Source organism: Pundamilia nyererei, unplaced genomic scaffold, assembly GCF_000239375.1.
Source record: "Pundamilia nyererei isolate P.nyererei 1_Seehausen unplaced genomic scaffold, PunNye1.0 scaffold00123, whole genome shotgun sequence".
In the NCBI taxonomy this organism is placed as follows: domain Eukaryota; kingdom Metazoa; phylum Chordata; class Actinopteri; order Cichliformes; family Cichlidae; genus Pundamilia; species Pundamilia nyererei.
In genome coordinates, this window is record NW_005187524.1 from 1,003,553 (window position 1) to 1,017,493 (window position 13,941).

Below are 13,941 nucleotides of genomic sequence, written 5' to 3' on the forward strand. Positions count from 1 at the left end.
CTTTTCTTAAATATTTGTACCTGCTTGGTATTTTTTCTAATTTGTATTTAAGGTGAACTGGTGTTCATAATTTCTCTGAGGGGTCCTCCCCATAGGGTTTAATAAAGTTCTACTCTATTCAATGAGACGACCTACTATGAGCAAGCACTTTGGCAACAGTGGGAAGGAAAAACTCCCTTTTAACAGGAAGAAACTTCCAACAGAACCAGCTCAGAGAGGGGCGGGGCCATCTGCCATGAACGGTTGGGGGTGAGGGGTGGGAGACGGGACAAAAGACACGATATAACATGTAATAAATCAGAACATTTACATGTGACTTGCACCAAAGGATAAATATCTCTGCGACCATCCTGAAGAGGTCGTTGGAGTCTGAATCTGGTTCTTTCAGCCACCTTGACCTGCAGAGGCACAGACAGATGATCACACTTTAAACCAACTTCAAAATGCATCTTTAAAATAACTCCACGAGTTACTGCTCAGCAAGCTGACCTGTTGTTGTCCACATAACGAATGAGCATAGGGTAAAACGCGTACAGGTCCCTGCAGAGTACGGCAAACTCGTCCAGGATGAGCAGCTCGGCCTCCTGAGTGTCTCCTTTACAGTCGGCCTTGAGGAGCTCTTCCTCAGCCACCACTTTCACTGTCTTCTTCTTTAGTTTCTCCAGCGTGGGCAGGAAGTGGCTCTTCAGCAGGTCTGCACGGGCCTTGCTGATGATGGGCTGTACGTACACTGAACGGTGAAAGGCAGAAAAAATTTTATATTTGATTTTTTAATGTAAGCTTTGTAGATATAATGTTTACCACGATCAAATTCAAATTTAGCATGCAAACATCTGCATAGCTAAAAATGATGGTAAATATATTTCCCCGTTTTCTTAATCATTCCTCATGACTCAGTCATTTAGTGTTTAGTGGCAGCATTCACAGATCCACACCTGCAATTCTCTTCATCCACGAGGCCTCATCGATGCCCAGGTTGTTGTTGAGGATCTTGAGGATGTTGCCGAGAATCAGACTGAGGTGCTCCGAGGTGACTGTGGTACAGCAGATGCTTCCTCCGCTGGCCGGCTGGTTTTCAGGACCCCTTTCCCACCAGTAGGACAGATAGTTACACAGCATGGGCAGCACCACCTCAATCACATGGGGCATCTCTGTGTACCGCGCTCCAGACTCTGCCATGTCATTGATGTCCTTCATGAGGCGGTCCAGCCGTGGCATGCCAGGACACATTTCTTCCACTGAGTCTTGTATTCCTAGAGCTAAAACACAACAGGGGCTGATATTTGAAGATTTAATTCACACCAGCACATTTAGGATTTCTTCTTTCGAACATCAGTAATGAACACCCCACAACATCATCACTATCCATCTGCGGGGCATCATTCATATCAATAAGATGCTTGTTAGACAATAAGAGAAGATGACATAAAAAGAGACAAATAAGGGGTATTTGCAATTTTATTTGCATGATTGTGATAATTAAGGCGATTCATAAATCCTAATGTTTGAGAGCAAAAAGAGGTCATGATGATAAATGCTTGAATTTAGAATCTCTTTTATTTTGAAATAATTACATATGACTCACTGGCTCGTTCTCTGGCACTCTTCGTATTAAAAACTGAGCAGGGGTTGTACGGGTTGAGCTGCGGCTCTAGGAAGGCAACAGGCAAGGCGCCGGCCAGAGTTGCCAGACACTGACCGAGAGCTGGCAGCTGTCTGAGGGACGCAAAGAGAGTTTAATTAAAGGTCAGCATGTTTCTTTATTGGAGCTTTTATCAGTGAATACAACATTTAACCTTAGGATACCTTTCTACGTAGATGTTTTTCCCAGTGCCCAGAGCATAGAGGCTGGTCAGGATTCGATAGCAGGACACTTGGACGTCATCCACTAGGAAAATAGAACGATTAGAAATCAGCTGGAGGAAGTAAATTTGACATCTGTAAATGAATTTGGATTATCTCACGTCTACGTTTTGCGTTGTTCAGTTTCGTGTTCATTTCCCATGTCATCGTTTTCATAGTTAGCTTAACTTTTCCAAGTTTAGCTTTTAGTTTAGTCCCGCCCTTGTTTTGCTTTGCTGTGTGTTTTCTATTTTTGGTTTTCAGCCTAATAAACAACTCGCTTTTCAGTACTCTTCATTTCCTGTTCTCCCAAGTCTGCTTTTGGGTCCACACTGCAAACACACCGGCTGCCCAGCCGAGACAACACCAAGACATGCCAAGTTTTCAGCAATTAGATCTTTGGTGCAAAAAATAGAATTTTATGTCTACAAAACTGTGTCTGTTTCTGCATTTTTTGTAGAGTCAGCTAAAAGAAATGCGAAGAAAATGTGTGTGGTAACAAAGTGCCTAAAGATTTGAAATTGGTAAACATTCCTGCAAATGGCCAAGTATAAAGACTGGAGTGATAATAGTGGAAAAACAGCATCCAAAGGAAAACTTTGAATAATCTTCAGAAAAACTGAAACTATCAAGACAACAAAAAATTCTAAGAATGTCCGACTCCTTAAAAGCAAAATATATAGAAATGCGAGGTGACTTTTGCATAGTACTATATGTTACAAATACTCGCTCCAAGGTTATACACAGCCCGGTTCACATGACTGAGCATGTCTCTGGAGCAGAATGAGTGAAATGTGACCTGAGGTACTAACCAGAGTCAGAGCAAAAAGTACTTCATTACATAAAATTTAAAGTGAAGCTAAACTGATATGATATTCTAATGGACTGTGAAAAACCTCTGCAAAGATAAAATCATGAATTACAATAAACTTAACACTGACATTTGACTCTTTTTTCCTTCCTTTGCAACCTCTCAAACAACACGTTTGATCATTCCTTTGCTGTCAGGACTCACGGAGCAGGTCGACTCCAAAGTGGTGTTGAGTAATGTGTTCAAACAGAGCAGTTAGGATGGGAAGCAGAGCTACGGTGGTGTAGTTGATATTCTGCGACACTCCTTTCATCTGCGAGCGGGAGTGGGTGAACTTCCCCAGCTTCAGGTTCTCGAACGTTTTCTCCAGATCCTCTGCGCCGTTCTCGAAGAACGTCCTCAGCCCCACCCTCACCTGCTCGGAGCCCGACTTCATCACTGTCCTGTTAGGGTGAACGAGAGCGTGATGAACAACTGAAACCGAATGAGGAGAAACACAAGGGGGGACAGATTGGCATGCAAAGGACGACGTTGTTTACCCACGGTGGAGCGCGCTCACAAACGCAATTATTCCACTCTCAGAGCACGTGAAGGCTTTAGTCATGAAATATGAGGTGTGAGTATCGACCCGACTGCCCTCGCACTCAAACATGAATGATTTATTTAATAAACTAAGGAGAATATTTAAGTCCAAGGTGAGCATGCCTGTTATAGACCTAAGAAAAACGGCACAGCACTCGGTGCATTAAGATGATTAGTGTGTCTGTTTTGAGCATTTCACAGTTCGTAACATTGGCAAATGAATTGCCTATTGTTAAGCTTTAACGTATCCCAGAAGGAAGGAGAAATGAAAGAGAGTCTGTGGGCATCTTCTGCACAAACAGGGCGCAATAACATGTTGCAAATTTAGCCTCATTATGTGTACGCTGCATTAGGAAACAGTGCACTGCCTCTAAAGAACACTGTGAGCCTTGGGCAACATGTGCTGCATGAAATTTGTGTTGCTTATTTAAATGGCAAAGGAGGCTCTTTGTTAATGCCAGTGCCTCCCATAAGACTCCCGAATTAAAACTGTTTAAAAGACAAATATACGCCTCTCGAGGGCTCAGCAGAGGTTAGATTTGCTTTTCAGTGCCTCTCAAACCAATTATTGTTTAAGCACAACTGAGATAACATTTAAAATCATCTGTTTTTCAGAGTTTAACAGGCAAATATTTACAAAAAATATCATGATGAAACCTTCCTGTGTCGATTATTTATTGTTTTGTTTGCAAATGTGCTCTAATCTGAATGCATTCCAGGATGTGAATATTCAGTGAAGCTGGGTTCAAAAACGTTTTGGGGTTGTTGTTTTTACATTTGGGAATCTACTTTTCCAGAAATAAAATGTTCTAGCCAGGAAAAAAGAGAAAATATCTTTGTCTTTGGGAATAAAATGCTCTACATATCAGGCTTTTAATTAAAGCACAAATAAGGTTTGGAGTATGAGGAAGAAAACATATCAAATCATAACTTTTCAGACATTACTATTGGAAACATGTGCTTAACATGGTCATTATTGTTGTTTTATGTGTCTTATAGTCAAAATGAAATGATGTATTTCCCATTAGTCGTAAAAGTGCAAGTTATGGTACAAAAAGTGACTAACAAATGAAAAAAACATAAACTGGCTAAATTGATCTCCTTTAATTTTTAAAGTTAGCACCAAAATTTGCACCAACCTGGTATCGAGTGTGTGTGCCAGGATATGCAGACAGCTGACCATGGTGGTGGAGTCACTCCCTACGAAACACCAAGAACACATAAGCCATCATCATGATGTGGATACACGCTCGTTTCTTTCTTGTCTTAGAATGATTCATTCGTCTGTATTGAGCCTCTCAGATTAACACAACATTCAAGAAGCCCCCTTAGCTGGATGTGCAGTCAAAACAATTTCCATTTGATTCATGTGACAGCAATACAGACTCAAAGCTACTGAATATTGTCTGATTTTGCTTCTTTTAGCTTGTTAAAATGTATCCAGATTCACTTATAGGATAGTAACAAGTATAGCACAGGAGACATTTATCTGATCACTGCACTAGAAGTAGCAAGACACTGGCTGTTGTCCCCAGAGGACAATTTGTCAGATGACAGCTCAGTTTCCAGACATTTATAAAATGAATATAATGTTTAACAGAAAGAATTGGATGAAAATATAAATATAACTAAACATCAAAGACTTAGAATATGCATAATTACTTAAAGAGTTCCAACATAGTGAAATAAAGACTCGCTTTACTCCCACTCTAGAGCCAGCAGCCAATTAGATTTTCTTGCATTTCAAATCCATGTGCCATGTCTGATGCATGGCGCCAGGCAGAGAGTCTGGCACCAGCAGCTGCTGAAACAGCTCCTCTTCTTGCATATGTTATGGAATTATAGTAACTTTGGGTCAGCACATAAACTAAGTTAGCGACATAGCTAAAAAAAAGATGCTGGGCAAAGTCAGGCTGGCTGCTTCTAATATTTATATTGAGCTAAAGTGGTGTCATATTTCATGTTTATAAGTAAAGCATTCAGGTTCTCATGCTACAGTAGCTTTGGGCAAGAACTCTTCCCTTAAGGCCTGACTCTTTCTCTCACATCTGTGTTCACATTTTTAAGCTGAAAATGTTGAAGGTGATGTTAACAAAGCTCATAAGGCAGCACAAACACACACATACACACACCTGACCAGATACTAGTAGTCGGCTTACCAAAGAGTGAAATCCTATGTCTGACAAGAGCTGCCAGTTTACAAAAGAGGCTGGAGGCATGAGGAATTAAAGAAATAGCAATGAAATCAGAAAATCAGGGTTAGTAAATGAACAGAGGAGTAGTAATTCAAGTTAAGAGTTCAATTTAATTTCAAGCAGAATATGGCAACAAGAAATAATCATGCAACATGCTGCACTGTTGCATGTACATCAACTAAATGGGTACCTGGTGACCATTTCTTTCTCCTTGTTGGAGGCATAGCCGCTGCTGCTTAGATTCTTATTAGGGGAGGACAGGAAGTAGAGAGAGTGGTTCTTAAAGTACTGGTCAATCAGAGGGAGGAGCACCTGAAGGGCAACAAAGACGATGAGAAGCCAGGTCAGGTTAATCGCATCATGTTTGAACGAGCTCTCCACATGCAGTATTTGTGCTGCTTTCTTACTTTGGCAAAAAACTTGATTTCTTGCTCATGAGGTGACCTGTCTGTCTTGCCGCTGACAGCCATGGCTTCTGGATTGAGAATATTTATTTAAAAAGAAGCTTATTTGATGTGATTAAAGTCTGCTTTAGTCATATCTTGTGTATTATTATTAGTATTATTTTTGTCATACCTAAGTGGGTAATGAATTCCTGGGCTGAGTCAACATATTTGAGCAGCTTCTTGAGGAATTTGTAGGCAAACCTTTTCTCCATGGAGGAGGAATCCTGCTCCAAGTCCTTCAGACCTCTGCAACATAAGAAGATGTCTATAAATGAAATGTTGGTAAAACCTTGGTGATGGATTCCACGGCTAGTTATAAATTCATTCAAACTTTCTGCAAAACCTTAACTCAACATCAGAGAGAGCTTCTGTTTGTATTGACCTTGTGATGCTATATCCATTGATTAGCAGGAAGCGAAAAAGGTCCTGAGCCTTCTCTCGATCGCGGGCCTTCTCCTTGGCCGTCAGCGTGTCGTAGGGCACCAACAGAGGATGTGTTCCCCCTCCTGAAACCACAAGCAGCTTATTGTTCAGACACGATTAGCCACGTCTCTCTCCGCTGAGCGTCTCCGTGAAGGCAGATGGCGAACCGGAGAGCACCACTCGGCTGAATCGAGTTAGTCAAGACCAGCGAGGCAGACGCGTGCATATGCTCCCAAACACATTTAAATGCAACAACCAGCACTTTAATCCCACCCACCCAACACACACACATACTCTTCCTGTCTGCTTTTCATGCGTCTCTAAGCAGTACGCATTTCTGATCGGCTTCATTAGCAAATCACCTCGACTTCCAAGGTCACTTTTCTTCTTCTTGGCCCAGATGTTATGGTAATTTTCAGCCACCACCTCCACCATCCCCTTCAAAACAAGACAAAATTGAAGTGAGACGCACATCCCGCCCACATTACTCATTTGCATGCAGGAAGGATTGCTTTTGATCTCGCATTCAGATTGAGGCGTCCTTTGATACATGAAAAAGGGAAGAAGTGCAACAAATCAAACGTGGGGTCACTCACTTGCAGCTCTCTGGATAGAACCACGTTGCTTGTGTCTATTGGGCTCGGATTGAAGCCGTTAGCCTGAAAACACATGTAAGTTTGCGGTGAGAGTCTGAGCTTGATTGTGCTGTTATCTGTAAATCGAACGTTGGATAACAGAAGACTTAATAGCCTGTGTTTAAGGATTATTTTGTGTATTTGGGCTTATTGAAGGAGGTGATTAGTAACATTAGTACTGTGCTGTTGGTGGTCCTGTACGAAAACTAGAAAATGTAAAGTAAATACAGCTAACATTGCTAAGTTTATTTACAAGTAATGATTAGATAAAAAAAAAGATCACACTTCTGAAATGTAAATAAATTCTTGTTTAGTTATAACAGTATAATTAACTGATTTTAACCTCTAAAGCTGAAAAACAGCACAGTGACACTACCAGGTAGAAGTTCAGCATTCAAAGTTCTGTTAGGATCGCAGGGATTCTGCATTTGTGCCTTTAACCTGCTTAAATGTGCATGTGGCATATATTCATGCGTTAACGATTAATTCATTCACGTTCATCTATGAAATTCTGGACTAAGAGGCCCACAGCATGCCACGAAAATATCTCCTACAGCAACAGCACCGACCTGAACCGTCCATATAAGATCATGCTGTAGAATCCATGCTTTAAATGATTTATACCATCATCTGAATGAGCAGAAATTGAGACTCATATAATCAGACAACATCTTTCCAATCTTCTGTTCTTCACATTTAGTTAGCTTGGGTGAACTGTAGCCTCTCTTTCCTGTTAGCTGACAGGAGTGGTACCTGCCGCTGTAACCCATCTGTTTTATGGTTCAACAAGTTCGGACATGCTCTTCTGCATATGTTGCTGTCGTTGTAACGAGTGGTTATTTGAGTCACTGCTGCCTGCCAACTAAAAGCAGTCTGCCAATTGTCTCTAGCATCACAGAGGCCCAGATAACTGCTGCTCACCGGATACTCTGCCTTTTTAGGACCATTCTTTGTAAACCATAGAGATAGTTCCTATCCCAGTAGATGCCAGTAAAATCCCAGTAGATCAGCAGTTTCTGAAATACTCGGACCAGACTGTCTGGCAAGTCACTTAAATCCACTTTGAACTTCAGCAGGTCGTCATGACAATGTGTACAAGCCTAAATTCATTCAGCTAAAAAGTAGCTGTTGAGTGTTTTGACTGTAAGGAATCACATACATCTATACTACTTCTCTGACAATCATAGTCAAGTCAAGCAAGATTTCCTCAACAGGAAAGCAAATTAGCAACTACAGCTGTGCTGGAGACGAGCAATTTTTCACCGTACAATCTTTGGAAACACTTTCCATCCCTGCATCGTACCTGTGAGGCCTGAGATATCTTTCTCATTTTCTCAGTCTCCCTCTGTTGAGACATGCTCTCTCCATCTTTGGTCCTATCGATACTCCACCCCATTGCCAGCATACTCTTCAGGGACTCTCTAATAGGCCATCTGTAAATATCCTTCTCCTGAAGCAGAGAGACAGAAATGGAGAACAAATAAAAAATCCTCATGAGCCTTAAAAGCCCTAATCTCTTTAAAGTTAATATTATTTACAAATATCACATTCTTCATACTGTACCTTCTCCGTCAGGCCTTTGTAGGTCCTCAGCTGAGGATGAGTCTTCGCCTTCTCATCAACACAGTCTCCATATTTCCACCCCAGCAGCACCTGAGGCGCAAGCAGAGAGTGACAGCAACCTGATTGCCTTCAGAGTCTCCCGAGGACAAGATTTACTATTTGACAGACTGAGTACGAGATTAAGCACACATCATATTTTTGTCGTGTCATGGTTGTTGCTGCTCTCAGCTTTTGCTAAAAACTTTAACGAATGAGACAATGCAGGCTAAGCAGCTGGCACAAGAGAGCGCATTAGCTCTCTACTATGGCTCTACCAAAGTTATTGTCAGCATGCCAGAGCAATCCCTCGACTCTAACAAAGAAGGAGGCATCGCCAAGGGGGAAGCATTACTGTGACACAGGAGAAAGAAAAGAAAATATCATGATAACCATCCATCCACTTTTTTCCACTTATCAGCTTAAGACAGCTGGGCTAGGCTCCACCTACCCCTTCCAGGGACCCTGATTGGATACGCTGATATCATGATGTACAGCACTGACTTAATTTTGTTACTTTTATTCACTTTCATGTAGCTGAAATCCACCTCCACTGATTATCATCCTCCGCAGTGCCCTGCTCTTTTCTCATAACAGCAGTGGCCTGCTCTAAAACTGCATCATTTAATAGCCATTTGACTCGGCGAAGGCTCTTACCTTCTCTGCAGACCATTTCTCATGGGTATGCTCGGCGTACTTGTTGGCAAAATGCTCAAGTTTCTCTGGAAGAGCGATGCTAGAATAAAAAGCTGACAGTTAGTCTGCAAGTATGTGCAAAATGCATGTTAATGAAATTACGCAGAGTGTGTGGCTGCATTTTTTTGTGTGCATTGGTTTCTAATTGGTGTCTGCCTTCAGAATGGCTTACTTAGCCGTATTGATTGGTTTGGGGTCAAAGTTGCCCTGAGCATCCACAGAAACAGGCTTTTCCACAGTGGTACTAATGGAGGCATCCACATAGTCTGGCGGCAAAGCTCCAGCTATGGCACTGAGACAAGGCATGGCCATCTTGAACAGCTCGGGGTCGTACTTCTGCATGAGGAAAGAAGGAAAGCAACAGGACTGAATGTGAAATTGCATCTCCTCCTATAGAGCTCTGCAAATAAAAATGTTACTTAACAAATGCAAGTAATGTCTTCCACTGCTAATTTAAGCTGAACTTGAATAAAGTCGTATAGCCACTCCAGTCTTAAAGAAAGAGCAAGAGGCAAGCGGAAGAAACGTTAATGAAGAATTATTCTTAAAAGCTGAGGGACCGGCGTGCTCGGGGCTTTGGATCAATGACGGCTGTCCAGATATTGATGTTTTCAGACCGGCGCTTTGCAAAGCCTCCTTTCGTGAGTGGGCATTTAGAGAGATGTGCTGAGTCCAACCATCTGCATTGCTAATAGACCTAAACCTATTTATACCCAAGTAGTGCCTCGAATACATACATGTTAATCAAGACTGCATGAATTATGGGATTTTTATTGAACGGTTTATCGTGTTTTTAGAGCATTTGGACTTTCCCTCACCCTCTGAGACAAAGAGTCAAACACTCCCCAGAAGATCTTCTTGGTAAGCAGTAGTTCATCTTCAGAGGCTGTTCCAAAGCTGCCCCAGCCTGAAGGGAGGCAGTAGTACTTCCAGTTTTGCTCATAGTGGTTGGTTAGCAGCTAGAGGGCACAGGAAAGACACACATGCTTAGCGAGTTCAAAGACAGGTAATAAGCATGCACACTGCCACACATGGCACCGCACAGGGGAATCACTTCTTCCAAAATCAGCACAACTTAGAGTAAGAAACACTTTTGTGGGCCAGCCGCAATCTATTACATCTCCAGGGTTTCTTTGCCTGAGAGACAGAGTCGAGACGTAGAGCCAACAAGCCCGACAGTCCACTACTTCACCCCCTTGTTTTGTTTTTTCCCCTCCTATAGCTCCCCACTTTGATTAACACTTCTTACAGGTGCGTTACAGCTGTGGCACCTTGGGAGGGTTTATGTGAGCGTGAAAGAGAGCGAGAGGGGCGAATGCAGGCACCATTACATTGATTAGAGTTAGTGGAAATGAGCTGTTGGTAGCTCCCCACCAAGTTGAAAATCTAATGAACGTATGAGAGCAAAGCGGGACCATGCAGCGACCACATGGACCACACAAAAAGAGCATGTAGAAACGAAAGGGAGAACTTAAAATAAAGGAGAAGACGGCGATTAAGAAGTAATTAATAATTAGGACGACGGGAAGCAGCGAAAACAAAAACACGAGGGCAGCGTGACAGAGGATCTGAAATAAAGGATGACGGAGGAATTTAAATGAATGAAAGAGCGAAGAAACTGTTGCCCACCCTTAGAGGCATCTTGCAGTAATCAGTCAACAAGGGCACATCAAAGACGAGGCGGCGCAGGAGCTGCTGCAGCATGGAGGGACGAAGGTGCCTGCGGGATAGGGCGGGAGAGAGATAAGAGCTCTGCTGCACTCGGGCTGCCTTTAAACATCTTCAGACTTTGACCAATTTTGCGCGTCACACTGACTCAAAAAGATGGTTAAGATAAGTTGTTAGTCTTTACTACTTCTGGAAAAGTGGTTTTTTAACTCTTCCGCTTCTTACTTGCAAACAGACAGCAAACACTCCTCTATCGCATCTCTCTGCGCCTTGGTCAGCGATCGGCCTTTGGACAGGCGGTAGATGGTGTGCAAGGTGGAGTCTATGAGGGTGGCGTAGTGCTCGGTGCCAGCGAAGAGAGGGGCGCAGCGGGTGAGGAGGGGCAGCATGGCTGACCCGATGTAGCGGTTCATAGCCAGGGCTGTCTCAGTGGTACACAGACCCTCCTGTAGGGGGAAAAGGTCACACAACATGTCAAAACTCAGATATACAGTGATTAAAACTTTAAGGAGGCAATTTGAAAGAAGCAACATATGGATGTGTTCCAGCTATTTGTTGTAATCTATAAGCGTACTGTTGATTAATAAGAATAAAGAGCAATGACATTAATCAAACAAATTTAAAGCAGAGCTTTGGCTTAATGAGCTGCTTCTTATTGCTATAAAACAGAGCCTGATATTATCGATCCAGAAACTCCTTGAAGTTCGTGTTACGGTGGCTGGCTACTCATTACTTTTCTCCTACGCTGCTATCAGCTGCGCCTACCGTGTCCAGAGAAGTAGCAGCCCTCAGGTCAGGGAGGAAGCCAACTTCAAGCAGGTGAAGCAGAAAGCTCTGGGCTTCCACGCCATACACTCTGTCTAAAAACAGCACCATGGGGGCCTTGTGGTCCGGACAGAAGCTCGCCGACATGTCCGGCTCTGTCACTGACCCATCTAGGAGTTTGAAGCAGACATAACAAAGAGGAGTTTTGTGATCCACGCAAGCATGAAGCAGTGAAATACCCAGGGAACAGCATGCACTTCATAATGGAAAGTCTTTTCTAATTAGGAGAGCCATGCGTATTCATTAGGCCGCACGCACGCAGCAGTTTTTCTGGACCCTTGACTCGTTGTCTTGGTTCTTGGCCTGCTGACAAAGCTTGTGTGGCAATGCTCACAGCAGCAAATGTAAGAGGCGAGTCTTGCCATGCTTAAGCAGATCAATCAATAGAGCAAGACAGCCCGCTATAGAAATGATCTGGCTCACTCAGAGCCACGGCAGCGTGCGCTAAAGCATCGCGCTGATTAAAAAGGCATGAGCAGTGAAATCGATAACTTCCCGCCTTGCACTGAACGTGCATAGTTTGGGAATCGCTGTGTGTGACATGCTGTAACATGCACATGCTCACACGTCACGTTGTTAGCCAGTACCTTTGTTAGTAATGGGCATTTTGAGCGGTATGCTAATGATTCCCACGAGGTCCTCAGTAGGCACCAGAGAGCGCAGGATAGCACGAATGCGCAGAGCTTCGCCTTTCCCTTTGTTGATGAGCTTTAGGCGGGAAAAGCAAGTGAATCAGAGGAAAATACAACAAAGCAATTCCATGAAAAACAACCTGTGACACTTTCTAAGAAACTTACATGCATCTCAGGGGCACAACGTCCTAACAGGTCGATGAGAGCAGAGTAGAACGACATGATGGCATTGCCCATGTGGACCACCTCCTCTTCATCGTCACCATCACCAGACCTAACAGTGGGAAAAGAGCAGAAACATTTTTAAGGGCATTGAAGCAAAGACACAAATCAACAGGGGCTGGTTAAAGCAGTTAATCTGAAGGCTAAGGCCTTGGCATTGATTTTATAAGATTTGCTTGATTTTTATGGCTTACACATCAGAGCTAACTCCCTGGACGGAGCCTGGGAGGTCCAAAGCGGGCGTCTCAGAGATCTTAATAGCTTCCTTCATGGCAGCCAGGAGACCGTTCCCTCCCTCTCCTCTCAGAGCAGGTCCGAAACACTCCGGACGACGGATCAGCAGCTTCACCACAACGCTCGAGTTCTCCTCCACACTCTCGCCTGCAACACGAACATATATGGACACGTGCAAGAATAGAGATGCTCGCCATTCAGCATGAGTAGACAACATCTGAGTAGACTTCGCCTTAAGCAAGCGACGGCAGTTCTTTTGAATCTCTGCTACGTTTCTCTGTGCGTTTAAAGACAGGAGCGGCACAAGAATAAACAGACAGAACAAGTGAGAGATGAAATCAGGGAGAAACCAATAAATGCAGACATACCGTTCACAAAGACAGCAAACCGCAAGAAGGACAGATAGCGCTCTCCCTCAATGGGGTTCCAGCCAATGTCTGGATAACCTTTAGCCAGAAGCATTGGACAACTCTGAAGACCACAGCCAGCCAAGTAGGTGACCACCTAAAGATACATTACACACATCATGTAGCTCAAATAATCTGTGCATTCCCTCCCTGGTGGTCTTACCGTAGGTATCTCTTTCTTAATATGCATGTATAGGTCCTCAAGTCCAAACTGTCTTTCTCTCTGAATCAAGCAGGAAGACTACACAGTGACTTAAACTCACCTTGTCCAGGTCAGGTTCTTCAAGTGCCAGAGCCAGCCCGTTATTGTCCATCACTGAGGAAGCAGCCACATCTAGCGGAGTGGAGCCCCTCATAGCTGGCGAAGCTGCAACACAATCCACCCACACAGGCTCAGATAGTTAGTGTCATTTTTGTTGTGTCTTACTGTTCAGACAGCTACCCTGTGCCCACGTGTGCTTTTTAAAATAATGTGTAAACAGCAGGGGGTGCTATTTCCACTTTTTAAAATGTAACAGGAAGCTAAGCTGCCTTAGTTTTAGGGTTCTTACCAGTTTGCACTGAACAACTCAGTCATATTAGGACATAACATAGCACTGCACATTATTTATATCACAGCTTGTTTGATTTCACAAGAGTTGTTTCAGTTTTCATCTTTTTTTCCCCGTAGCACTAAATAACCTGCTGTAACCTATGAGCAATAAGTGAAGTCGTTCATGCGAAC

At 43.2% G+C, this 13,941-nt stretch overlaps 1 protein-coding gene across 1 annotated transcript in view; it reads right to left on the reverse strand.

Moving 5' to 3' along the window:
- The window catches only part of LOC102202511 (ryanodine receptor 3), a 107,461-nt gene that overhangs the window by 22,631 nt on the left and 70,889 nt on the right, over positions 1-13,941 (reverse strand). The window contains 27 exon segments of the mRNA XM_013913275.1: positions 311-398; positions 490-730; positions 936-1,259; positions 1,586-1,716; positions 1,807-1,888; positions 2,858-3,096; positions 4,375-4,435; positions 5,395-5,444; positions 5,621-5,742; positions 5,838-5,905; positions 6,007-6,122; positions 6,259-6,382; positions 6,662-6,737; positions 6,896-6,958; positions 8,238-8,384; positions 8,498-8,587; positions 9,191-9,269; positions 9,402-9,565; positions 10,048-10,188; positions 10,859-10,949; positions 11,123-11,343; positions 11,663-11,832; positions 12,310-12,430; positions 12,520-12,628; positions 12,771-12,957; positions 13,179-13,314; positions 13,481-13,584. Coding sequence (XP_013768729.1) covers positions 311-398; positions 490-730; positions 936-1,259; positions 1,586-1,716; positions 1,807-1,888; positions 2,858-3,096; positions 4,375-4,435; positions 5,395-5,444; positions 5,621-5,742; positions 5,838-5,905; positions 6,007-6,122; positions 6,259-6,382; positions 6,662-6,737; positions 6,896-6,958; positions 8,238-8,384; positions 8,498-8,587; positions 9,191-9,269; positions 9,402-9,565; positions 10,048-10,188; positions 10,859-10,949; positions 11,123-11,343; positions 11,663-11,832; positions 12,310-12,430; positions 12,520-12,628; positions 12,771-12,957; positions 13,179-13,314; positions 13,481-13,584 — 3,545 coding nt within the window.